This window comes from Poecilia mexicana, unplaced genomic scaffold (genome assembly GCF_051168715.1).
Source record: "Poecilia mexicana isolate PSO_F unplaced genomic scaffold, ASM5116871v1 scaffold_15, whole genome shotgun sequence".
Taxonomy (NCBI): Eukaryota; Metazoa; Chordata; class Actinopteri; order Cyprinodontiformes; family Poeciliidae; genus Poecilia; species Poecilia mexicana.
The window spans coordinates 12,758,634-12,785,924 of NW_028263384.1; the positions used below are offsets into that span (position 1 = coordinate 12,758,634).

The 27,291-nt window shown below is 40.7% G+C and overlaps 2 protein-coding genes across 4 annotated transcripts in view; both read right to left on the bottom strand.

Annotated features, from left to right (window-relative positions):
* Positions 1-706: 706 nt before the first annotated feature.
* On the bottom strand, positions 707-7,567 carry ubac2 (UBA domain containing 2). The gene is made up of 10 exons (XM_014968252.2): positions 7,376-7,567; positions 6,978-7,102; positions 6,356-6,475; positions 5,147-5,253; positions 4,703-4,826; positions 4,514-4,561; positions 4,000-4,108; positions 3,030-3,172; positions 2,436-2,582; positions 707-2,342 (listed from the first exon to the last, which is right to left on the bottom strand). The coding sequence occupies exons 1-10, from the start codon at positions 7,404-7,406 to the stop codon at positions 2,235-2,237; spliced, it is 1,062 nt and encodes a 353-aa protein (XP_014823738.1). The 5' UTR covers positions 7,407-7,567; the 3' UTR covers positions 707-2,234.
* Positions 7,568-12,380: 4,813 nt separating this feature from the next.
* dachc (dachshund c) overlaps positions 12,381-27,291 on the bottom strand; it is a 33,055-nt gene continuing 18,144 nt past the window's right edge. For 2 of the 3 annotated variants that reach the window (XM_088012930.1, XM_014968229.2), the window contains 8 exons: positions 24,257-24,435; positions 21,972-22,092; positions 21,264-21,398; positions 17,207-17,403; positions 16,596-16,746; positions 15,531-15,659; positions 15,248-15,349; positions 12,381-12,947 (listed from right to left, as the gene is read on the bottom strand). In XM_088012930.1, the coding sequence (XP_087869056.1) occupies positions 12,910-12,947; positions 15,248-15,349; positions 15,531-15,659; positions 16,596-16,746; positions 17,207-17,403; positions 21,264-21,398; positions 21,972-22,092; positions 24,257-24,435 (1,052 nt within the window). In that variant the 3' untranslated portion in view covers positions 12,381-12,909. The remainder of the gene's footprint in view (positions 12,948-15,247; positions 15,350-15,530; positions 15,660-16,595; positions 16,747-17,206; positions 17,404-21,263; positions 21,399-21,971; positions 22,093-24,256; positions 24,436-27,291) is intronic. The other variant, XM_014968239.2, reaches the window with a different exon arrangement.

A 27,291-nucleotide genomic window follows, 5' to 3' on the forward strand; every position in this document is an offset into this window, starting at 1 on the left:
CATATGGCCATTTTTTCCACAGCTGTTTAAATAAGTTTTTTTTTTTTTTTTTTTTTTTTTTAGATGCCAAATAAAATCAGAGTAGCAGAAGACAACAAAATCATTCAGGTAGCTGGTGTGTCCTCGGGACAAAGGTGATTTTATTTATTAAACGAGTGCCACCGTGTGTTTAAAAGTCAGTACTGCAACAGCTAAAAATAAATAACCCACGGGAGTTGGAGTTGGTTTCAGAGATGAAAGAAATTAGTTTAGAAAGCCCAGGCGTAACAAAAAACTAATTTATTTGACAGCTGAACATTAGTAATTTATAAAAGAAACACAATCAAAACATTAGATATTAGCTAAGTGTTTTTTTTTAATTGAGGCTTGAAAGTTTTGCTCCAAATAGAAAAAAAAATGTTTACTGACAATGAGGATAGGCCTATGATTAAATTTATTATAGGGTTAAGAGTGAATCAGAGATAGACACAATGGTTGTAATTCTTTTAAAAAGCTTCTCACTCCTTCAATGTTTCCTCTGACTTTATTGTAAGTTCATGATGCTAACTTATGGTGCCTTCACTGCTCAAAAACATTAACTTTTTAGATTGTGGCAGTGGAGTTCTAATTTTATGGTTAAAATGGCTAAATTATTTATAAGAAACGTAAAATTATTTAAAAAAAAAAAATATTAAAGAGAGTAAAAGACAAGATGAACAAAAAGAAATTCATAACAGTTTGTTTTTTTTAATTCACAGATCAAATTTGAATCATTACAGCACAACAGAACGTTGTCCATGCAACAAATCCCTCATCTCTGCCATTTATTACAGTATCGCTCTCAAAAATGGCACAAACACCAAAGATTCAGTTCAGTGGTAATATATATATATATATATATATATATATATATATATATATATATATATATATATATATACACACACACACATATATATATATAATTAACATTATGCACAAAATATAAAATCAGCATCTGTCTTTGACATCAATACACAGTGGCTGCAATATAACATCTTTTGCATCTATGTTCAAGTACACAGAGCAGGTACTATGCAGTGCAAAGTTTCCATAAATTTCTCATTATGGAATTGCATAATAAATACCAACAGACCCTTAAGACTGATGACTCAAAACCAGAGTGCCAACAGAGGGGGGGGAACAAAAAACAAACTCACTTTAAGACGAAATAAATAAAGCCGAAACGGGCCGCTCTGCTCTGCGCCGCACGATACGATGTTACGGACACGAGAAGCGGCCACGCAGACCCCGAGAAAGCCTGTCTAACCAGCGTCACGACAACAGAGCTCGACCGAGCCAAACCAGTCGGCTTGAAGAAGTGTGGCTCAGTAAGTTAAGTGCGAGTCAGGCTAACTGCTTCTAGCGTCTAAATCAGGAAAAAGCTCAGCTCAGCTCTGCTACGTCTCTGCCAACAAACACCGGTGCGGTTCAAATCCTGGTGAAATGGGTCGCAATGCCGACATCGTCCAGATCCCTCCATACGTCTGCGTTACGACGACTGGCCAAAGGTGCCAGTTTATCAATTACAGCATGAAGCCGAGAGACATAAATCGCATAAAAATCCTGATGCATTGTTTTGAAGAATGGGTGCTTCTTTTTCCTTCCTCCATGATTTCGAATTAGCGTAAGGAGCAAATCTAAGTTTTAACTTACAACGTAGCCATTTTGAAAAGCGGTATCGTGTGGCATCAGGATAAATAGAAATGTTTATACGCAACTTTAACATGGTGTCCACATAAAGGGTCTGTCTCAAGGCTGTAATAGAGCTGGTATTTTCTAGGTAAATGTTTGTAGAGAGCTAAAATCTTCTTCATGTCTTGTGTTGTTGACAGGCTATTCGTTGCAGTCAGAGCTCAAATGTATCTGCCTTATGTTAAGAGCCCTCAGTTTTCCTCTATGACGACCGTGAGAGAGCAATGCCACTTTTCACCTTGTGCTTCACACTTCTCCATGAACCAATTTGCGGTTGGCCTCAGTTCGGGTTACCGAAGCTCAACCCTGCTTCAGGGAGCAGAGGCGCTGCCTGCAATTTATCTCTTAAAATATTCTTTTGACTTCTCTCCAGTTCTCCAGCATTCCCATTCTTTGGTTCGGAGCAACAGCTTTTCTCTCTTTCCCATTTATTTTTGCTGAGCTGCTTTCATGTGCTGTCTTTATTCCTCTTCTCTTTTCTGTTTTTTTTTTCCTTTTTTTTGCCCCCTGGTTCTTTCTCCTCAGTGCTGCAGGAGGAAGTTGGTCGCCATGTTAATGTCGTTATTTGAAGCTCTGAGGGCCTCGAGGGCGTCGATTCTGGAAAAGCCCATTTCCACTAACCGGGCAACCTGTGGAAAGTTGCACAGTTAGAGCGGGACGCCAATAAAACTGGCAGTCATTTTGACACAGATCAGGCAGGACGTCGGGTTTTTCTGCGCCACCTGTTCCTCTGCAACAGGAGAGTTTTCCAGTAATGGAGGCTGTGTGGACTGGTGTGTCTGGGCCTCAGGGTGGGGTTGGACTGGAGGTCTGTTCTGTCCTCTGTGTCTCAGAGAGGGAAATAACCTGGTCCACTGCAGTAGCCCACCCTGGCATAATCAGACAAACCAAAATGTAATGTCAGGTGGAAATTTTGGTATTTTAAGGGGGAAAAAAATGACAAAAATTCATAAAAGTAGTAAAAAAAAAATAGCAAAAGAAGGCAAAACATTTTTTTACTAAATCAGTTTCTTTCAGTAAAAAAAAACAAAACAAAAAACTTATGAAATTTTAGCAGAAACTGCAGGTGTGCGTCTGTGTCTGGTGATTTTTTTTAAATTAAAACATGTTTGTTCTTCCTTCAGTGAAGCTACTCGCAGTGGGTAGAGAATACAGAAATGTTACTCATGTAAGACTGAATATACTTTATAATAAAGTTACTCAAGTAAAAGTAAAAAGTACAGCATAGTAAAAATACTCATAAAAGTTTTTTTTTTTTTCAAAAAAGTTACTCGACCTCCTGGTGTGTGTGTGCGTGGGTGTGTGTGTGAGTCTACCTGTGGCTGACGTCTGACGTTCCTCCGGGCCTCGTTGTACTGGGCCAGTAGCAGCTGCTGGTCGAGCAGATCCATTCTCTGCTGCCTCTGAATGTCCAGAGTGGCTCCCATCCCCAGCGGCGTCTCATCGTTGGGCTGGGAACCTGGAGAATCACAGGCGTGAACAACTTTCATAGAAACACGTTTTGCTAAGAGCTGCGCACGATAGCGGGAACATTGTGAGGATGAAACGCAGAGCCGCTTTATTGTTTATGTTTTGAAACAATGCTTTGCTACGTACTATAACTTTAATAACTTGCAAAAACTTTTTCTTGTTGTTTCTAAATGGGACCTTCATGCTTAATCATAAATGTGACAAATTATCAGAAAAACAGAACCTGACAAAACAAATGACATTTAATCTTTTAAGTGCAACAAAATATTGTAGCATTACAATGTAGTAATAACTGAACCTAAACACTTTGGGATTATTTTACTTTAGATACAGCCAACACTTGGTGATCAAGTAGCAACTAATCTTAAACGCAATACGATAGACCCAAATAAGACCCACAATGGTCATTAGCAGATTTTATGATGCTGTTTAAAAGTATCCCCATATTTTTTAGCTGTTTTCTGATGTTGGTCTCCAACGATGTTACCCAATGTAATCTCTTGCTCGAAACGTAAAAACGTAAGCAGAAAGTTCAATAGGTGTCCCACAAGGTTGTGTGCTAGACAGTGTATTGGCAAAGTATTGATTATTTCCTGTTTTGACAATACTGTTACTTTCCGTTTTGGTTTTGAAACAGGTCTCTCTTGAAATTGAACTCCTGTGAAACGTACCTGCGTAAATTATGGCAAAATAAAAGAGGTCGTGACTTAATAGTGTTGTTACCATTTCTCTATGATTTTATGGCTTTAAAACACTTCCTGTAACAAAACTCTTAAGGAATGGTTTCCTATCCTAATAATTAGCGATTGGACTCACTGGAGAAGAGCGGCTCCAGAATGTACTTTCCAACAGAAGATACCCAGACAGGGACAAAGAAGACCTTCTGCAACCACAGAGCATTGGAGTGGTACAATCCTCCCGAGATCTGAAAAGCACACATATGAACCGAGAACACAAAAACTCTAATTTGTGCCAATACAACCGTCTCAGGAATTTCATATTGCTTACAAGGGCTAAGAGATCATGAAAAACACAAAGTATGAGTTGCAAAATGGGATAATGTCGGTTTTGCAATGAAACGTTGCACACAGACTGAAAACTGTTGCAATAAGGAAGATTACCTGGCTTAATGCTACCTTCTGATGCAAAAGTTCTTTTTTTTTTTCTTTTTCCAACTTAAACATGACAAAAACGTGCTGAAATTTTGAGACCTTCCTGCTGCTTTAGTCTGAAAGAGAGTCGCTAAGACCTAAAACACTTCTGAGCATACTGCCTCGTAATCCCTTCGTCTCATTTTAAAGGCACAGTAAAGAACAGAACGATCACTAACCAGTCCACTGAGTGCAAGGAGCCACATGAAGGGACTGGAAGTCAGCAGCTGCAACAGAGAACATTTCAAAGAGAAATTTTTTTTTTTTAAAATTAAAAAAGGTTCTGCTGATTGGAAACTTTTAGTTGTTAAGAACTCATCCACAGGGCAAGTGAATTGTTCACGTACAGACTCTAAATGTGGGCTCACCTGCAGGCCCACTATGTAAACCAGAGTCTTGTTGGTGATGTGGATGTGTCCCAGGACCTGAGTGACTGGCATTCTGGGGATCGACTGGTAGAAAGGCACAAACAGAGAGAAGACCGGAGCGAGCCTGTGGATGGAAAACATCAAAGAGTCAAGATGATCCAAGAAGGACTAAAGCTAATGTATCAATTTTACCAAATAAGGCTTAATAATTTAACAGAGTCTGTCAAAGAACTCTAAATTTGGTGTTGACAGAGATGTGGTTTAATCATTACTTATTTGTTAAAAATAAAGGATTTTCCGCCTATGTTTAATAGAATATAACAATGTCTATTAAATATTCCAAAAACATAAACAGATTTTTAAACAGACCTTCAAAACTCCTAAAAGCAACAACAAAATGACTTTTACATGCAGAAATACGCAGTGGACCAGCCTTCTACTCACAGTCCGGCTGGTAGTTCCTCCACTTCATGTTCAAACAGGAACTGGAAGGCCTGGGCCAGAAGGAAGTCCACCAGGGAAGAGAGAAACCAAGTGCCCAGCAGGAAGGACTGGAAGTACAATAAAAAACATTTACAATAATCAGAATAGCACATCTAGCTCAAAACCAAAGGAGGTATGATAAAATAGACGACGCTTTGTGGAAGTGAAAATGTTCTCTTCCTTTGAAAGTCGTTAATGACAGGCAGACTGGATGGTGATCAAATACGCTTCCTTTATGATTAGAATGGAAATGTTCTGCTTTTTCAGTAATGTTGTCATTACAGTAAATAAATAAAAAAGAGGCACAGTACTGTGAATATCCACAGACAGATTTTCTGATTTTTCATATTTGAATGTTTCAGATCATCAAATACATTTTAATATCAAAGACAATTTGAGCAAATATGAGGATTTTTTGTTTGTTTGTTTAATGAAAGGAGCCAAGCAATTTGGCAACATGTTGGAATATAATTAACTCTGACTAACCAAACATAATCCTGAATACTCCCAAATCAAGAAATCCTTCAAATACGACCAGTCAGACAACAAAGTAGGCGGCAAGAACTGAAATAGCAACATGTCATCTGGGATCTAAAGACATCAGTAAAGGGCTGCAACGCTATTTTTTAGGATTTTCTAGTGAACCAGAGTGAGAGTAATTGCCTACGATGGTGAACTCGACCGACCAGGAGACCTATGGCCTCTCACCTGGAAGGCCATGAAAGAACCCAGAACATCTGATGATCTGCACTCACTTTAGTTAATATCAGTGTTCATGATTCCATTCCAACAGAGAGAATGGGCAAAAATCACATCAATGGAAAAGTTCCTAACCCAAACCCAACTGCTGACCAAAGGCAAAAACGTCTTAATGATCCCCAAACTTTGGGGGGGTGGAAAAATCGGAAAATCCTTTTTGGACTGACAGAACAAAACAGAAACTGTTTGGAGGGTGAGCCATGATAGCTGGCGTCAAACTAACACAGAATTTCAGAAAAAACATATCAGCAAAAGACGTGGTGGTGATAGTGTGATGGTCTGAGGCTACTTGGCATGAGGACCTAGTCTGTGATCGTAAGCCCGAGTACAAGTGGGTTATGCAGCAGCACAACGCAGAATGATCCAAAGCTGCCACTACAGGCAATATTCAGGCCTACTATTAATACTTACAGCAAACTTCCTGGTACCAAACCTCCTCTCAAAGATTCGAAAGTTGTAAATCAGCAGGCTGCTGCAGAAGGAGTCCTTCACGTCCAGACAGATCAACCTGCCGCACAACAACCTCCAAACCTGCAGCACACAGAGGAGCAGAGCTCCTTAAACACCCAACGAATGTTTAAAATCAAATAAAAAGCATTTTCACAGCATTCAAATGTATTTCCTGCTCAGGGGTCATTGTGTGGCTTACACTGTGACCCCTGAGCTCTAAAAAGGATCACACCCTTCCTATATTTACTCGGACCGTTTCGGCGATGCTCTTATTTTCAAGTTACCAAGTGCGTTAGGACAAACTACTTTATGTGCACAAAACTTTAAAACATGATCTAGCTACTTTTATTTTATTTTATTTAAAAAAGGTATGCCTAAATGTACATGTACAGAAAACTACACATCTGTAACAACTCAAGATATGAATATAAACCTAGTAGGTAGGTAGCGATAGCCACCTACTAGAAAGCCTGGTGATTTAATTAGCTAATGTTTGCTCTGCTGTTGACAGAAGACAAGACAGAGGAAGGCTTGTAATTATTGGGTGAAAACTGAACATCTGGCCTCTGGATGTCAGACATGCCTGGTGCTGATGTGCAACAGCCTGCAGGCTGTACACGAACATGTCCTGGTACTGTGGCAGCAGGGTGAGCATCACAGTCAGCCCATTGAGAACCAGCAGGAGGCCTTTACACAGAGGAGCCTTGTCTGGAGAAAAAAAAAACACACACACAAATACAAAACAAGAGTTTACGATGAAAACCACTAGTCCACCAGTTTATCTAAACATTCATTTAAACAAAAACACTTCCCCTAAATAGACGGGCTGTTTGAACAAGCGAGACGTATGACGTTTGATAAAAACACAAATCTGCTAACTGACAGATAACAGCCTGGAGTAAATGAATGACAACGGCATGCTAACACCAGTTAGCTTTCAACTAAGAGGCGGTGACAGGGCTCAGTAGAAGCGGCACTTACACAGGCCCCGAGAGCCGGTGGTGGTAAACATGGTGTCCAGATGAGGGAAGGAACCCGGAGAAAGGTCGATAACTCCCGGACAAAGCGGAATTAACGCCTAAACACCGCAATAAAGTTGTTGCGATGATCCATGTTGCCACAATAAGGAAAAGGAGAGAGGAGGAAGGAATTTGCTACGGAAGCCGTAGGAGGGAAAAAAAAGGCATTCTTTGGAACGTTCGATTGAATGAAAGTCGTTGAACGGTAGAGGTCGCTGCTGTACCATGTTGTGATTCTTCGTTTTTACCAACTTGACCTTTCAACTGTGTTCAGTCGGCACATTACGTTGAATAATAATTATCCATCAGCTCTAATTAAATCATGTTTTTATTATAATTTGCTGTTTTACTTACTGGTTTATTATTGTTTTTAAAAGGGGTTTAACAAAGAAGCAGATCATTTTTTAATCCATTAATTTACCAGTTTTAAATACCTGCCAGATCTCTTCTAGGATTGTTGTAGCTGTTATATCCAACAGTCGATAGACAAGAGGCAGGCAAGACCTTGGACAAATCATTTATCACTGGGGTACTACGGTGTGTTGTAAATGTATTCATATCCACTAAACCCTTTCATGTTTTATTATATAAAACGGCAATGAATAGAATAGAAACAACTTTTATTGTCTTACGGTGGAGAAATTCAGGTGTAACAGAAGCATCATGACATGTAGGTTCCCACAAAAGTTCCCAAAGTGTGACAATATGATAGGGGCATATACCCATGATGTATACTTTTGTTTTACATAATTATCCTAACAGATGACTATTCTCTCTCTCTCTGTGTGTCATTTTTCTGGCGCCTAACAATATGAAATAATTTTGGTAATCCAAACTGACACAAAGCAGCAACTGGCACAGTGACAGTGTGATGTAAAACACAACAGTGGTGATGTAAAAAACACCTATCGCTCCTACTAAGATCATTATTAAAAATTCTCAAGCAACGAGTGCCATCCCAACAGACTGCAAAAAAAAGAGTAGTCAAACAAAAGCTGCCTAAGATCACTTTGTTACAAATGTGTTGCTTTAGAAGGAGCAGAACCACAACAAAGATGTAATATTCTTTGCAATAAACACTCAAAATGACAACTAAATCTACTAGGTATTTATATCGTACTCTTTCTGAAGTCTGTGTATCAAAATCTAAGTCACTACATTTTTTACAGATACCATTAGCTTGACTGTAATAATGCGCACACACTCATACACGCAAATACTACTGGTCTCACAGATGCGCACATTTAGCGTCATCTGAAGGCAGGAGCTTGCTTCTCATTCATTCAACATCATGTTCCACATCAAAACAGCTAAAGTCTGTCTGCATTTAACTTTGTGTTTCATAGTGTGTTTATTTTATGACACCTTCAAAAAATTGTGTTAAGTGTAAACGTAAGAACAATAAAAATCTAAACGACTCCTGATTATCAGTGTGGTTAGTTTAGCAGCAGTAGGAATAATTGCTGCTTGTTTTTTATTTATATAAAGCATTTAGATATTGTATAACTTTTTCTAAATTATTTTTTTATTCAAATCATACACATGGAAATATGAAACAATCAAAATACGACCCCATCTGTTACAAAAACAAAGATATAAACACAACACAATAAAAGCAAATGGAACAAATCCTGTTTTTAAAAAAAAATATGATCAATACAAAGTTTTATGTTTCTTATTTTTTTATGTAATAATTTCCAGCCAATTACATTTTGTTACACTCCCAGAAAGGTTATAACGGAAACCTTCATATATGCAACATTTTTTTTTTATTTCAGTCTCTATTAGCAGACCTCCAACCCCCAGGCTGAGAGCTCCACTCGTCTAACGATGCGCTCCCTTCTCCTAGCTGGAATTTAGTGTAAGGTTCATGAGCATTTTATCAGGGCAGATCATGTGTCCAGATCGTTCTCCTGTTGAGTGCTCATTTTACCCATGATGCCACCCTGCTATTATCATTTAACCCATATCAGGGTATTCCATTGCCCTGAAGCCCAGATGTAATCATGTTTCATCTTTAGCCACGTTGTCGTTGACGGCCATTTGCGTATTATGATGTATTTATAACCGTGTGGCCGGCAGCGCAGGAAATGTTTTATGTCTTGAAGTCATGTGATTCACTGTCTGACAGAGGGGGTAACAGTGTTAATTGTCCTTAGGGTCTAAAGCAGGATATGGCTACAAAAAGTCCAGATTAATTACTTTTTCTTCTGGTCCTCTGGCCTAATGTGCACAGTGTCGTATCTCGTCAAGGGCCAGACTTCCTCTGCAGATAGCCTGCTTTGTCTTTAAGTTCACTGGCTGCCGGTTTTACTCACATCAGTGTGTGTTCCCCGTTGCCAGGCTGTGCTCACTCCCTCAGCCAATTGATCTGGCGCGTATGTTTCGTCCAAGTACATTTGAAAAGATATGGCGAACAGCTGTCTAACAGTGTTGCGTTTCCCCATCACCCTGCAGATGCAGTTAAATTAGTTCCCATTGGTTAGTTCCCACCCATTAGGTCTATTTGGCTGCCTGTGGTCAGATGTGACTGCAAAGCAGAGCTCAGTAACAGCTTGCTAATTGTGTTTCAGACCTTCTCTGTCACTGATGTGGGAGTGAGGTTTAAAAAGGTTGCTTCGCCCCTGTTCTCAATCAAAGATAATCAGATTAAACAATGCGGAGATGTGTGTGTGTGTGTGTGTGTGTGTGTGTGTGTGTGCTTACCAATAAAGAGACTCCAGATTTGGAGACAGCCTTGACTCCTGCTGTTTGCTTTGTTCATTAAGGGGAGATGAGCAGATGGTTTGCTGGTCTGTTGTGCGGCGCACACACGCGGGCTCGCACAAACACACATGCAAATACACAAACGCGCATGAACTCGGGCCTGTCACCTTAGCTTTATCCTCCATTTATCTTTTCCATTACACATCTCTCAGCAGGACAAATCTGCTCGGTGAATTGTGAGAGATTTATGTGTGCGCTGGTGTTTGCGTGCGTGTGTGTGTGTGTGTGTGAGAGAGACAGAGAGAGATACAAGAGGACGGTGAAAGAGCGGAGAGCGGCGCTGAATGAAGTCAAATCTTTTTCAGCCAAAGACAGCCTCCGAGGTGGTCATCTGAAAAGCTGATGACTCATTCACATGCACGTTTCTGTGAATCATTGCTTTTCACCAGTCAGCCTCTGTGTAGTCAGGAGCGACGGCCTGCAGCAGAGGTATTGTTTCAGTGCTGCTTCCCAGCTTATCTGTCTGTGTCCAGGAAATGGCACATTGCAAATGTAGACAAGACTGCATGAGTAAAACCTAAAAGACCCCCCCGACACACACTCCAAAGAAAACCTTGGTGCGAAATATGGGTTGAAAACAGGAATTTTTAAACACAATTCTGTTTCTTTATCTAAATAAAAAAAATCTGGATTTTGTTTTTGTAGTTTTAATTTATTATAGTTAATTTATTTCTGTAATTTGGGTAAAAAAAGTGAAGCATGTTTATTAGAAGCAAAGTGATATATTTAAAATGTTTATATACAGTTTAAATATATAACTTTTCGGAATCGTTTTTTATATATATATATATATATATATATATATATATATATATATATATATATATATATATATATATCGAGCCAATACCAGTATGTTAAAAAATGACTAATATCTGCCAATACTGATGTTAGTGCCGATATATCGTGAATCCCTGGTTTATTACCATTCATTTGAATGATTATGGCTTACAGCTACTAAAAATCTTAATGTTCAGTTTCTTAAAAAAATGAGAACATTTCATTAGGCCAACAGCAAAAGCGGTTTCATTACAGAAATATTTTTGAATGACCCACATAATCACGGGGAAGGCAGCGGGCTGAAAAGCTGTCAAGCAGAGAGTCACTGATATCCTTCCCAAGAGTCCAGCCACAAAGCATTAGTGCTCAAGAAGCTGGCAGTTCATAGAGGGCTGTAAACAAGCATGTGAATGGAAAATTTAGTGGAAGGACAGGTGTAGTAGGAAAGGATAAAATTATAACTGCAGTCTTGAAAGGATTGTCGTGCCAACTCCACTCACAAGGCCTGAATTAGAGGTAAAGTCGGAGCTTCAAGATTCACCACTAACATACGAGTCCAAAACCCGGGCCACAGCAGCTCCATTCATGAAAGAAGTGTGTAACCTGGGATAAGGGGAAAAAAGGACTGGAGTGTTGTGCAGTGGTCTTGAATCCTTTTAGATGTAAGTAAATTTTAGATGATGATGAGGGTCATGTCATCTGCTGGTGTTGGACCACTGTGTTTATTAAGTCCAAAGTCAGAGCAGCCGTCCACCAGGAAGTTTAATTACAGTCAGGGTGATGCATCACTCTGACTGTAATTAAGTTATGCAAGTCGCATGTTTTCAACACAATTACTGAAATAAGTAAACTTTTTATTATATTACCTTGCACTTGTAATTATATTGGTCCATATTTGATAATCGACATTTATTTTGCGACATTCTTATGCAAAGGGCAACACTGGTCAAAAAAAAAATAATAATAATGAAAGCATAAATTTTATTTCCCTTTTTTTTTTTTTACTTTAGCTTTAAAATCTTATTTTTCTTTTTGTTCTTGAAGCTCTTTGTTCTGTTTCGTCACCATAGTTCTGCTTAGTTTTTTTGTTTTTTCCCCCCCTAAATCTACCTGTCGTCTTTGTCTCTTTAAAAGTGCTGCGAGTTGTCCACTTTGCCGCTTGAATTGGAAAAGGTTCTGTCGGGCTTTTCAATCAATAAAACGAATTACTCAACAGGGGGAACGTCCCACTTTTTTCCCCTCGGTAGAGCCAACGTTAGCTCACACCGCAATGCGGCCAGACCCGCCACACTTCTCTAAAACAAGGACAAGACAGGAGAAAGTTCAACACCCGCGTTCCTCTTGCAAATCCACACGCCGCCATTTTGGTTTTAAAAAGTCATCAAAGCGACAACTCGATCTGAAAGCAAGCAATGACACGGTTTAATAAAAAGAATCTGTATTGTTTGTATTGTCAAACTGCACTACTGCATAACATACACAATACGAGTCATTTACTGACTGTACAACATGCCATGTTTTTCATATTAATAATAATAATAACAATAATAACAATAATAAAAATGGTGACTATATATATGTACACACCTCTGTTACAAGTTATATTCATCACTTGCTTTAAACAAACAGCACTGACAGGGAAAAAAAAAAGAAGAAAACTATGGTCATTTTAATCTACGGTTTAAAAACTTTGATTAAAAGAAACACTTTAACACAACATCAGAATAAAATGCTCTGCTCCACCACGGATGGGGATTCATGATAGAGGCAATAAATTAAACCACACGGATGTCACCCTCGAGATGTAGGGGAAGCAGAGATTTGTGTCCCGGATGCCACTGCTGGACTGAGCATGCCTGTTGATTGTATGTGTCAAAAAATGAGGAATCTTCGTCACCGTTTCCTCCACGCATCCGTCCATCCATTCGTCCATCTGCTCGTTCCTGAGCCTCAGTACCTCCCTGTGGTTTGCATGAAAACTCTGGCCTCTGAAATCCAGGAGAAATAATAAATATTGTTGTGTGCGTTACACCCCTCGATTTTTTATCTTTCATACTTTAAAATGGCTTCAGATTTAGTCGTTCCGAGCATTTAAAAAGTCGGACTTTTTTTTTTTCAAAACTGCGATTCTTTTCGTGACTTTGCTCGTTGTTATGGTCCTGCCTGTTTTTATGAAAGCTGCCAACAGATGTAAAAAAAAATTTGAAAATTAATGTCTTTTATTTATGCAGTGACTAAATGTTTAATAAAACAGTTGAATGTGAAAATTGTCTCACGAGATAGTTATGTTCAAAGAGACAGTTTGTTGACTTTTTTTTTTAGTTTAGAGAATGGCATCTATCTGGAATCTAAAAGAATTGTTTCATAAAAATCCATTAATCATTGTACAGTAGTTCTTACATCATCTAAAGGTCAATTCTGATTGGCTGATCGGTCTCTCGTGACGTCTCCCACCCCGGAAGTGTTTGCTTTGAGCTGAGTTCAGCAACTCGGATAGAAATATACTGTCCCGACCTTTTCATTTATCTCTTTTTTTGTGAAGTACCAGTGAGAATTTATGTTTTTCCTTCAGATGCACCAGTATCATAAGACATTTATCTATCAGAGCTGTCCTCTTTAATCTTAGCAATTTTGTTGTAAACTTTCAAACATTCCAGTTCCAGAGAAAACCAGTTCCACCTGCCAGTCTCAGCCCAGCTTCCCTGCTCCCTGCAAACCAGATTTTTTTCCCATGACCCGGATCGTCCTCGAAGCCTCGGGATAGTTCTAAATCTTGGTTTCCTCTCCCCCTTTAATTCTCTCTCTTTAGTTATGGCTGCATAGTAATACTTTGAACTTAGCCATAAAAATAGTTCCTTTAGATTTCTGAGAGACTTGTGAGACCTCAGGTAATAGTATTCTGAATCTGTATTTCGTAGCCATTAAACTTCCCTCTTTTACTGAGCAGTTTAAGTATCGGCAGAGAGAACATGCACCAGTTTTCATTTCTGCATTAAAAAGATACTGACAAAAATAGTCAATGACTAATTGTTGATTCTTTTAAATAGAATCCTGAAAAATATACAAAGACCTCCTGATTCTTATTTAACTCTTGCGGTTGATTTATGAAGGGATTTTTTTTTCTTAGGCAGTAAAATAATATACGCAGCTTTACATAGATACAGGATTCATCTAATAATTTAACCTGCAACAAAACCCGATAACAGAATTCTTGAGAGAAGAAATAATCAGTTTGTAATAAATACCGAAGCTCCTACGCAGCCATGACCGCTGATCCCTAACAAAGAAATATTATTGAGTTCAAAGCATTTTTTAAATTTTTTATTCTGCTCCGTGTTTCTCCGTCTTTTTTTTTTTGGGGTGATAAAACTTCCTGGCACAAAGAGAGCAGATCCTGCCCCGCTGTCTGACAGACAATTCCCCTTTAAATGATTTATTACTGGGTGTTAATTATGCAAATGATGTCCAAACAAACTCGTCATGAGGACAATTAAGACAGCCATTAATTAGTGGCCAGTTCTCTTCTTGCTTCACTGACATTCAATTAAAAATTGCTTTTGAACAAGCGCACTGTCTGGTTTGGTGGTCCTTGGCACAGCGCGGAGCCGAGGTGGGCTGAACCGACTCTCTCTTTTGATGAAGCCGAACTGGAGATCACTGTCACTTTAAGATCTTAAATGTATCTTTTTTTTTTTTTTTTTACCTGTCTCTGTGAAGACAATGATCTTAGTGAAATAAATATATTAAACGTCTGTTTTCATTAAACTGGCAGCCCCGGTGAAACTGCTTCACGCTTCATTTCATTTTGCTCAATTTCTCAGGAGCGGCCTCGCTGTGAAATCTTTCAAAACCTTTCCAGTAGATCGGTCTGTTAAGCATCAGAAGCAACCAGTAGGTAAAATAATAAAATCCGTTGTTCTAGCTCAGTCAACGGGAGCTAAATAAATCCCAGCCAGCAGGAATACCCCCATTCTTACAATGAAATTGATTTTTTCTCTCTCTCTCGCTCTCTCTAATAACACAAAGTTTTAACTGTCATGCTTTGTTTTAATGAGCAAACATCAGCACTTTCCCTTAAAAGTAATTTTAGTACATCAACAACAACAAAAAAAGAAGTTTAACAAGTTTTCCTCAAGCCTGTCTTCTGGTGACAAATTACTTCAGCTTTTCTACAAATAAATTCAGTGGCAGAATATATATATATATTTTTTTTTTTTTTTTCCTGATCAAAGTCTGTTTTCACAGCTGCGCCCCGCAGCAGCAGTGTTTGTTATCTGGACAGCTGTACCTTGTGTCGCCTTGCTGTCCAGCCTGCTGTCGTCGTGGCCGCTCCCGTCGGCGTCCTGGGTCACAGATTCTGCGTGAGCAGGCGCCGCCAGTGATTGATGGCCTGTTGTTTGGTCATTAATTAATAAGGACGCTTAATTAGAGGCTAATGAACACTCAGGGCTAAGTTACACCGAAAAGCTTGGTGACATTTAATATGAAACTGAGAATTAGCGCTGTAACTTTAAGGCTCAGAGTCAAAACAGAAATGTAAGGAGATTGATATTTTTGTCCAGTTTCTGTACCTATGTGTGTGTTGGCGGTGTGCAGCAGTGTGTGCTCTGCCTGATCACGCAGCTTGACCTCCTCTTCCAAGGCCTCCTGCAATTTCCGCTTGCTGCGCTTTTCTTTCTTTAGACGTTTCTGAATCAGAACTGAAGACAGATGAGAAAAGCAGTCAGAGAAACGCACATTTTGCACGTTTACACATCTTGTGTAGATTTTATTTTTTTTTGTAACTAAAGCGTCTTACAGATATATTGACGCCCATTTGATGTATTTAACTGTGCAAAAACTATTCCAGTGGAAGAAAAACGATACATGCGTTCTAAAAGCTTATATGCATAAAAATCTGAAAAGTGTGGAACGGAAATGTGCACAGCTGGAGAATGTTTCTACCATTTTTGTACATCTGCATTAATTTTGTTCCCCATGCTTCTTTACCAGCTCAGTCAGACTGGATGAAGAACGTCTATGAATATTGACACAGATTTCTCAGCTTCCCAATTCCAGATAAAAAAAAACAACAAAAACATCCCCATCAGCATTATGCTGCCACCACCATGTTTTACCATGGGGGTGGTGTTCTTAATGCGAGCTGCACTGATTTTACATGCAGGTTGAAAAGTTAACATTTGGTCTAAATTGACTCTGTTTGCCAGTGGTCAGCTTGGTGTCCACCTTTCACCACTTCATCATCACATCTCCTCCACCCTGTGTGACCCCAATACCCAAAATGTCCTTGATTGGAATTTGCTCAGCCTGTGCTGCAGATGACAGCGTCTGTGAACTTGCCAAACTTGATTTAGTTTGTAGTATTCTGCCAGCATCACTCTAATTCACCTCTGCAGCTGCTTTCAGGGGTAATATACTGTCGGTGTCCTCACTTCCTTATCTGATTTTCAACTTAATGGACACCCTGTCAGCTGCGAAGTGGATTAAACCAAACCTCGTTTAGCCGCGCGGCAGAATCGCCTTTGTTTACAGGGGAAAATGTCGATGGGGGGAAATGTGCCACTTCAATCAGCACTTTCCAGCCAGAATGTCAAAGTAAACATTAAACTAATGTTTGCTTTCTACCAGTCTGCTACCTCTGTTCTTCTGCTCCATGCTCAGCTGCCTCTCCAAGGTCTCCCTCAGCTCCCTCTCTCGGACGAGCTCCATTTTCAGCTCCGTCCTCTCCAGCTGGTCCTGCTTCTCCTGCGCTCGGGCGTTCTCTATGGCAACCCTCAGCAGACCCTGCTTGGAGACAACACAGGCAGAGACCGACAGGTTAACCTACTGAGCAAAATCCAGGAGAACAAATTCCTCAGGTGTTGAAGCTTTATTACATGGAGTCAGTTTTAGTCAAGTTTGAATATTTAGATAAGCAAAAAGTATAAAAAGGCATTTTTCTAACACAAAAAAGTCAACACTTTATCCTTGTTAAAGTGGAACTGCCAGCACACACACACACACACACACACACTCATACAGAGAAAACCAAACAAAGAATGGCTTTCTATTCATTGTTGCTCCTCGATAACAAAGACATGTAAAAATCTGAGAAGCAGGTCAGCACACGCCCAAACCCAATTACAGCGTATCCTAAACGTCTGCCTCGTCTGCTATTTACGATTTCAGGAAATCCCAGAGAGTGGCTCATCTCCCTTCCTATTCATCTCAGCAGTGCCATAATAACAAAGCCCCAGCAGAGGCTCACCTGGATGTTCGTGAGCAGGGTCTCTATGGAGGACAGGCCTTCCGGGAAGATGAAGGGAGTGTGGTGGAGACCTGCTGGGAGCTTCTGTCCTGCGGGGTAAGAAAGCCTCTCGCAGCCCTCCCTGGCCGACAGGGCTTTCTGGTAGACTTGCCTCTCGCCGCTCTCCCTGGTCACCTGCGCAGCCGAGGAGCTGTTGTCTGGAGGGCAGAGAAGCGGTTTGATGTCTAGTCGGTGAGGCTGATTCACTCCTGACTAACACGCCGAGCTGATTTGATCCTCTTACAAAGTAATCGCTACCTGACTTTCTTATGTTTGGAGACGTATCCTGTCTGTGTGCAAGATCTGGAAATAAGTTGATTTTTTTGTTTTCCCTCAATTCCACAATCTCACACAAAAACATTAAAAAACAAAAAAAAACATCAAACTTCTTATTAAAACAATAAGAAATAAGCCAACTTCTTTTACACAGTCGTTATTTCTGTGTTGATTTGTCAACAAGTTTTGGAAATTTCAGTTTCCAGTCCAATTTTTATTAGTTAAAATGTTAATGGATTTCGAGAAGGACCAATGCACTCTAACAGGGTTTCCTGGTAAACGAGGCCCACGGCATCACACCTCCTCCACCAGACCAAACAGTGGGGATGAGGTGCTTCTCCACATCTTCAGTCTGTGTTTGAGACTCACCTTGATTTGTCTTTTTGTCACCAAAAACCTTACTCTCGCTTGGTCACAGCATATTGTTCTATTTAAAATCCACTAGTGTTTATCAAACTGTACATTTTTCTGTTGCGACTTTAAACCAAAGTGTTGAGGACAAAAAGAAACAAAAAGGAATAAAAGCGCCACAAATAAAACAGAATCAAACCCGCATGAAAGTATCGGTAAGAATTCACAACACAGAGACGAGAAAACATAATTAAGTCACTGTACTCTCATGAGATTAAGAGTATAATTCAATCAACCAAGCGGAAAAGCTTGATTATTTGGAGCAAATCTGAAAATCGCGATTAAAGACGTCCTTTTTTTAGAAGAGGAAGAATCATTTTTAAAAGTGGCTGCGAATGTAGGATCTGTTTTCCATGTAGTCATTAATTACTATTTTCTAAATAAAGTAAAAACAAACAAAAAAAGAAGATTTAGTTTGTGTCATAAAGATTCTTAGGGCTGCAAATAGCTGTGGGAAATGCAATTTGTACCAAAAAAACAACAACATATATTCTAAGTGAAATTTTCATTTTTCAAAAGTCTTCCGTGTGCCGTTATGTTTTCAAGCTTTTTACTCACTTTTACGCTGGGTGCCAATAATTGATGAGAGGATTGCATGTAGGAGGCCCAACAGGCAACATAAACAAATAATAAACGATCTAAATGACATCGACCCCAACAGGTTACTGTTCCCAGAATCCCAGGCATCAGCTTTTCTTAAGCGATCCCTCTGTCCTTTGTATTAATCTCCACATTTGCCTTAATGCAAGTACAAATTTTCGTAATTAGTGTGACATTCTGCCCACAAGCATTTTGGCAGTTTCATTTGCGTACTATCTGCAGAAGGATCGATAACTCCCGCATGCATGTGTAATTAAAGAGAAACACGAACTCGAAGCACTCTGCGACTTAATTTTCCGCCAACATGTCAAGCCCCACGAACAAAGGGTGTTTACTCTAATTACTGCGTGCAACTTCAGCCGCACACGCACAGAAGTTCTGTTTTAGGGTTTTAAAAACGCGTCTGCCCTTTATTAGATGGCATCCTGCCTGCTGATAATGCAACACAGCTTGACACGTCCCATAAAAGCAGCTAAGAACCTGCATTATGGATGACCATCTGTTTGTAAACCTGAGAACTGTGCGATCCCTATTGGTGACAGAGAGCGGGGCGGGAGGGTCGGGGGGTGCGGATATGAAGATTAGCTATTTTCTGCATTTTTTTTTTGTCTTGTTTTTGTTCCCTATGAATCAGCCGGTTGCTCACTTTACTGTTATCCGAGCCACTGAGGACAGAGACGTCCCGGGAGCCGGGGCGGGCGGTTATCGGAGCGGGGACGGGGGGGCCCCACGGACGTGCGATGCGATATCTGGCACTTTTCTCCGTCTGTGACAAATGAGGGTGTTTTCTCCACTTAGCTGACCACAGCATCTTCGGCTCCAAGCCCGCCCACCTCTTCCCTCTCCGCCGCGGCCTCGCGTCTTGGCAACCGTCACGTTCAAGGTGTTTTCGCGTACGAGAAGCACCGCGCTCCTCCCCCCTCCCAGGCCCCTCCGCCCGCTTCTCCGCTTTCTCTCTGCTCCTCGCTAAAAGCATTGCTCTGTAGAGAAAGGTAATTAGCAGGTGCTGGCGAGCTCAGCGGAGGGCATCCAACTACACTCCCGTGGCTCACATTCAGACACGCACACATTTGCAGCCGCTGAAGTGCACAGTCAGCAGCGTGGGCTCCCTCAGCTCCTTGGATGTGACTGATCCTTTATTGAGTTACTGTTTTACGCCTACTTTACCCCACTCACACTCACACACACACTCACACACACACATCTGCCAGCTTGTTTGATCATTTACCTATCTCCCTAACCAAGGTCATTGTCTGTTTTTCTCTTTTCTCCAAGTTCGTCTCTCCCCCCCCCCATTCCTCTCCACCTGTCCCCAGGGCTAATGAACTTCACAACGTGAAGACTGCCAGTCAGCGGAAGAGAACAGAAAGGCAAGGAGGGGGCAGAGAGAGAGAGAGAGAGAGAAAAAGAGAGAGACAGAGAGAGACTGAAATTCTGCTGATGTTTGGTTAATGGGAGTGAGGTGTCAGGGATGGCCTCTGATCTTTGCTGGATGGATGCGTTGTTCAAAGACCACTGAAAACAGCACACACAGCCAAAACTGTCTCTCTCGCACGCGCAGATTATTATACAACGGATTGACAGAATGACAGCGCCGAGGAGCCCTTTGAAACGCGGTTCAATCCACGCCGAACCCGTCCTGTGATGTTCTAGGTCAAACACAAAAGCTCGCAATCCGCCAAATGTACACGCGTTTCATTTGCATGCCGGGAAAAAAAAAAAAAAAAAAAATCAATTGAAAATCAATCGCACAAATGCGATGTGCAGCGTCCGCGTCGCCGTCGCTGCTTTTGTCGATACGTTTGCAGCTACGTGACAGCATCTGAATCCCTACCTATGAAGGCATTGTGATTTTTTTTTTTTTTTTTTTTTAGATTCAATTAGTGAATAATGCGATTCGGCATTAGAAAATATCTGCACCCGTAAAAAAAAAAAAAAATCCACATGCAAACAAGTCTCCGTCTGCCTCCGCTTGTTCTCTCGCTGTAAATTTCTGCTGACTGTTTGTCCTTGAGCAGTCCTCATTAAGCTAATGCAAACCTCCCTGACAGGGAGAACCACACAACTGACGTTGCAGCGCGGGCCCCTAACGACGGAGAGGCGGTCGTTATGCAGATGAGGTCCAGCTGAGAGCACGGGAGGCCGCCTGGCTCGTTAGGCCGCGGCCCTGGCAAATGGCTCGCTAATGTAGCGCCGCTTCCTGGTCTAATGGAGTCCTGTTTTGCAGAATTATTTGTCTTTGCGCGCCAAGGGGGGGCCTTGACAGAGAAGAAGAGGAGGAGAGGGAGTGGGGAGAAAGGGTGAGGCCGTGAATCCTCATCAACCTCTTACTTGGTAAATGACAAAACCCTTTTCCCCTGAAATAAGTAACGCCAAAGAAGCGTGTGCGTCTGGCACAGCTGTTTGAATTCAATGAGAACAACGGGTCGGCTAGGAAGTCTCAGGTTTGCTGCTCAGTATTGGCAACATTTGGGAAAAAGTCGATGGATTCTTCCTAAAACTAATCATTGCTCATTATGATTGCTAAATCATTGACTCTAAGAAGAAATTCTTAGAAATCAGAAGAGAGCTGCTGTGCGAATCAAGGTTAAAGTGTGAGGGAATACATTACCAGCACAGCAAGATGTTTAAAAATCACGGGTTTAGAAAGTAAATGAAATATTCAGATCCAAAATTGCTGCACCACAAGTCTGGTTGCATAAAACGCATTATTATTATTTGTGAGTAGTACCCCTGTCAGAGTGGTTTCTCTTGTTCTCCTTGTTGTAATCCATTGGCGTCCCATCTGTCTCTCTGGTGCCCTGCACCAAGCCAGGAGAATGACCCAGAACGCTGAGACCCGACGACAGGCCGTCATGAAGTTGATCTGAAGGGACATTGTGAGAATGAGGAAAAAGAAGAGATATTGGTTAAAACCTTGCAGCCGTCGTCGTTTTAGATAAATTAAGACATTTAAATAATTCATGCTGAAACTAAATGGTGTTGTCCCCCAAAAAAGAGACACAAAAAATCCAATAACTACATGTGAGCATATACAAATGTTGGGAGCTGCTATACAATTTACCCTCTTGACCTTTTAAGCGAAAGATAAATCAATTCTGTTTGACAGCTAAACCCGAAGCATAACTTTGCTCCTGTGATTATGCAGGTTGCATCAGATCACGTTGGCCCTTTAAAAGTGGCAGATGCTAATCAAAACAAGTAAAAAGCTATTATTGCATTTAATTTGACCAATCACAAAGATCAGATGTAAACAGACTGAACTTAAAAAGTGCTTTTCCTCACAAATGCACACACGTTTATACGCAAATCAGTAGGCAGCCCAGGGACACTTTGACATGCGACAGGAAGAAGCTTGACTCACACTTAAGAGACTCAAGCAACTCTTAAGTTGAACGTATTTTTCAGGCTGCAGCCGGTAACACGGGTGAGCACGTACGTGTTGTTTCTGCGGTGCGCTCGTTATGTAGCGGTGAACTGGACACGCTGCTGCTGTGATTGGATGACATCTGAGCTTCTTCCATTGAAGGAGAAGGGGAAGGAGTGTCCTGTACTCGCTCCTGGCAAACAACAGAACATGAAAAGCTTACAAGTGAACAAAGCGTGACTCAGATTCAGACGCTGGGACGACAAAAGGAAGGAGAGAAATTTGGGCTGCCTGAAATATTGTTAACCTAGAGAATTGTTGTTGTTTTTTTTATGTAATGCATTATAACACTACAACATAAAACTGCCATGACTTGGGAAAGTAAGAAAAACACACAAAAACATACATAACCAAAAATAGAAAAATAGCATGGCTTTGTCATCAGACTGACAAGAAGATGCTAACTTTTTTACTGCCAGTTGTAGGGCTGAAACGATTCCTCGAATGATTCGAGTACCTCGATTACTAAAATTCCTCGAGGAAAATTTACCTGCCTCGAAGCTTCGTTAATTTATGTTTTATTAGTTAGCGCACCGTGTTCCGGCCGGGACTTCATTTGCGTTGCGCGGAGCTCTCACTTCCGCCTCTGAGTTGTTGACAAAAGCTAAGTCTCAGCGGCATAAAGTCCAATCTTCAAGATTGGCCCGTGGGGATTTTATGGATTGATGATAATGCCCGACTTTTTATCGTTTTTGGGGAACCAATAAGCATCCTTAAAATGACTGGGGGAATGCCTGGAGTACGGCAGCATTTCTCCTCCGGGGCTGCTGGTTGAAAGCGAACAGCGGGAAGAGCGCTGAGGTGAGCGGATAGCCTGAACGGGGCGGGCGGCTGAGTAGCTGATGCTTACCGTGTAAATGTAGCTTTACCGACGAACCGCACAATAAATTTCATATCCCGGTCTGAAGAAACGGGTGGCGGAGCGCATCGTACATGGCTGGTAGATGAGTTTCTGAGTGTGACCAGTGAAGGTGTCGTAAATATCCCGTATTGCTTCCCCCCGTGTTCGTCCCCCGGTCTAACGGTTCGTCAGTCCGCTGGTCTATTTCCTCCCCTCCACCCCATGTTCGTTCATTCGCCCTCTCCTCCCACTCCAGGCGGCATTTCCCGTATTTTCAAACCCAAAGCGTGACAGGTTAGTTGGCAAGGTGAGTTTAATTAATCTATTAAACTCACTGAAGATGAATACATAAACTAAAAGCTGGATTGTAGACATTTTTTATAAGCATATATTTGTGAGCCTGCCTCTTTGTTATTAAATTCAATATAATTTCAGATTTTTCTATAACTTTTCCTCTGGTTAACTTAGAAAGTGAGCTATTATTGTTACAGGTTAGTTTTCTAAACTACAAAAAAGCAACTGTTAGGGATGCTCAAATATGAAAAATTGGACTGATTGATATCTGATAGTAACACCGGTATTATGCCAGATTTACCAATATTTCATTTTATAATTTTTTTTTAATCCGATTACTCGATTAATCGTAAGAATAATCGTTAGATTACTCGATTACTAAAATATTCGTTTACAACAGCCCTAGCCAGTTGACTGCTAATGTTTATAGAAAACCAACCACATATGATCTTACCACTATGAACAAACATCATTTTATTTGTTGTTATAGAAAGTTTGTGGGGAGAAAAACTTGCAGCAAGCTACATTCCTCTTTTCATGCCCATTTCTCAAAGTAGCAGAGATTATGTCGGCATCTAAAAAAAAACAAAACGCTTCAACGCTAATTATTTTTCTTCAAAGTCAAGTTTTCAGCTTTCCTCTAAACTGAAAAAATGCCAAAGGCAAAAGAGTTTTTATTTGTTGATTATCAGTCAGAATTGGTTTCGGGAAAGACTGGAGTTTCTGCCAACTGACCTATAGCTGAAATTCACTTTGTTTTATTTCACAATATTACAGGCCCAAAGCATCCCGCAAACCACTAAAGAAATTTATTTTTGCACAGAGGGAAGGCTTTAAAACTCACTGCGATGTTTACAGGAAAAAGCTTGCTCTAAACTCTCTTTGGGACGCCGTCATAAAAATAACAGTCTGCATTGTTAAAACTGTGAAATCAGAGGCATGTTCCTGTAACTCATGCTGTAATAACTCCCTAAGGACTCGGTCCTTAGAGACTTCGACAACAAAAAAAACTTACCCAATCTTTAAAGTAAAATATGAAATGAAGGGTTAAGACAGCTGCAGTATATTCGAGCACCTAAGATATCTCAAAGTCGGTTTCGCAGATCAGACCACAAGCCATTAGCCATCGAAGTCTGAGAGGTTGATGGGCATCTGGGCTCACCTTAATGACAGAGGTGGGAGCCCTGGCAGGTGGGTTGGCGTGGAGTTGCGCCACGTTGGCCATGCTGGCCAGCGTGCTCAGTCGGTTCATCTGGCCCATTGCCATGGAAACAGAGGCTGGCGCCAGGCTGCCAGGAATCAGAGGATGTGACATCATCATGAAGGGCAACTGGTCCAAAACTGAAGAAGAAAGAAAAGGAAGAAGACTGCAGTAAAACAACTCGGTATCTCTGTCCTTCCTCTATTGTCAATTTTAAAAGCCATCAAGGCTGCAACGGTCCATGCAATCAACGTGGAAACGGTTCGTTTTAACTTGAAACCATTAGTAGGATCATGACACCAAAGTTATTTTCAGGTCATGTATTCCTAACAATATTGAACAAGTAGCTGAAAACATTTGTACAAGGCAGGCTGGAGAGCGTATTAAAGGATAAGTTACAGTGGCCTGCGAAAGTATTCACACCCCTTGAACTTTTTCTCTTTTGGTCACAGTGAACAAGCGTCATTGTTCTTTTTGGGATTTCGGATGAGACCAACTCAAAGTACTGCAGGACCAGAATCTGAAAGGATGATAATAGTAATAATAATAATAATTCAATGATAGTCGTTTTCAAAACATTATGCAAACAAAAACTGAAAACGTGTGAGCATTTGTTTTCAACACTGTGGAGAATCACCGTTCAGAACAATTATAGCCACAAGTGTCTTTCGGTCATGTCTCTTCCAACATTTAAACATATGATCACATGTTCTGTTCGCTGTGAAACTGCTGCTGTTGCCCAAACAAATTCAGACTGGATGTAATTTTCCAGTCATGCCACAGATTCCCACTTGTGTTCAGATCTTGATTTTGGGTCATTCTGTTATGTGTATGTGCTTCGATCTAAATCATTAGAGCACCCGCAGCACGTTTCAGCTCGTTGTCCTAAAGGTTAACCTTTGACCCTGTCTCAAGTCTTTTGCCACCTCAACAAGTGTTTTTTGCTTCCCAGTCCCTGGTGAAGAAAAGCTTCCCCACAGCGTGACGTTTCCACCGCATTGTTTTAACAGGAGAATGCTGCGTTCAGGAACATGGGCAGTATTAATAGATTAATGAATTGTAACAATCGTTAAGCCAATTAACAATGGCTTTTCACTTGCTTTTTTTTTTCATATATGCCATGTTTGTAGAGAGCTAGATTGATACTTTAGCCTCCCACCTATCTATAAAGCTTTCTGAACTTCTTTAACTTTCTTTAAGTTTAAATTAAACACTTTATAATATCCTACCGGGCCATAAAAACACAATAGTCACAATCCTGGGTGCAAAGTGTGTTCAGGCTGCAGGATATGATCTAACCTTGATAGATTTATAAATCAGGAAATATTCACAGTGCACTGATTGATAAAATGATGAAAAACATGACATCTACTGCTACTATTACTAATAACATTAATGCCAGCGCTGAAATTAGAATTGGAACTTTGATGAATTTGTAATCAGTATTGATAGTAAAAGATTTTCTTATTTGTATATATATATATAAAGGGAATTGTAAAACATCTGGACTTTACAACTAAAAAAATTACGATGTAATTTTTCATTTTTCCATATCGCTCACCCCTAAATGATTCAATACATTTTTTTTAGTAGTTGAAACTCAGCTCTTGTTATCGCTCCCAATCTGCTGCTCACAATCCCCTCTTTAGGACAAGCCTCCGCTATCTGAAAACAAAATCCTTCCTCTCAACAGCACCCCAGTGGGTTGTTTCAGTCCCTCTATTCATGAAACAAACAATCCTGTTGAGTGGGGGGAGCAGGAGAGAGAAAATGACATAAATATTTATCATTTAATAAAAGGAGAAAAACAAAAACAAAAGAAACACGGGGAGGAAGTGGAACAAAAGAAGCTGATGGCAGTCTTGGTGCTGGGCCAGCAATGCACGCTGGGTAATTATAAACACAAAGGAAAAAATCTTGGACTCTATTCCGCACAATTGTCACAAATAATAGAACTAGAGGAAGCAAAAAAAAAAAAAAAAAGAAAAAGTTACAGAAAGACAGACACACAAAAAAAAGCAAACGACACGGAAAAAAAAGAGCAGGCGAAGTAGGCTTTAAAGCATAAGGTGCTGACTTTTTGAGTTAGCCTCGCTAGACATATGTGTAGTGCTTTGTGCATTTTGGCAGATTAGTCTGTCACTTGCCCAGTCCATAAACTAATCCAAACAAAAGATCTGTCTGAATGGAGCTGAATAACCAGATGCTCCGACAATCGACTCGCAGCCAAATATTAAAACCTCGGTTTGGAGCCCAGAGCTCACTTCAGCCCCTCTGTCCAAACCCCACAACCAACTAAAATTTCATTTGCGCTCTCATTCTGCCCCCTTCACTCTCTCTCCCCATGTTTCATTAGAAAACATCAAAAGTCAAACTGCTTCTCTTATGTTTATCCAAACAAACCATTACTGTAAACAAACAGTTACTGTAAATTTCCCAGAAGATCTTGTTAAACGCAGAAATGGCTTCTCTCTGCTCTTCTGCAGCCCATAAGGTGTCCCACTCAGCAGTTGTGCGAGTGTGCGTGTGTGTAATCTGAGATGGCCTTTGTAGTGGTTGGAGCGCTGGTAGGGGCCCATCCTTCCCATAAGGCTGTGGGTGGCGGTATGGAAAAAAAACACACACCGTTTTTAGTCTGCATGCATGCGTGTTTGTGTGTGTTTCCACTTGACTCTATCATTAACGGTGATTAAGCTTTACAGGTTTATAATGGCTGGTGGTAACCAAGCCACCAAACTGCACACAGATGCTGGTAGTCGTAACCGAGTGTATACAGTGGTAAACAAAGCTTAATGCCGGCGGTGTTTACCGTCAGGGAGCGCGGAGGAAAGCGCTTCAGATGAAGAGAGAGAAACATTGATGCTAATGTCATTTTTGAAAAACAGGAGAATTTCAGGGTTTTTTTTGTTTCTTGTTTTTTTGTTGTTTTTTTTCTGTGCGTGTTTCTCCTGAAGCTTCACGGTGCGCTCCACATGCCAGGTGTGCATGTCCCAGGT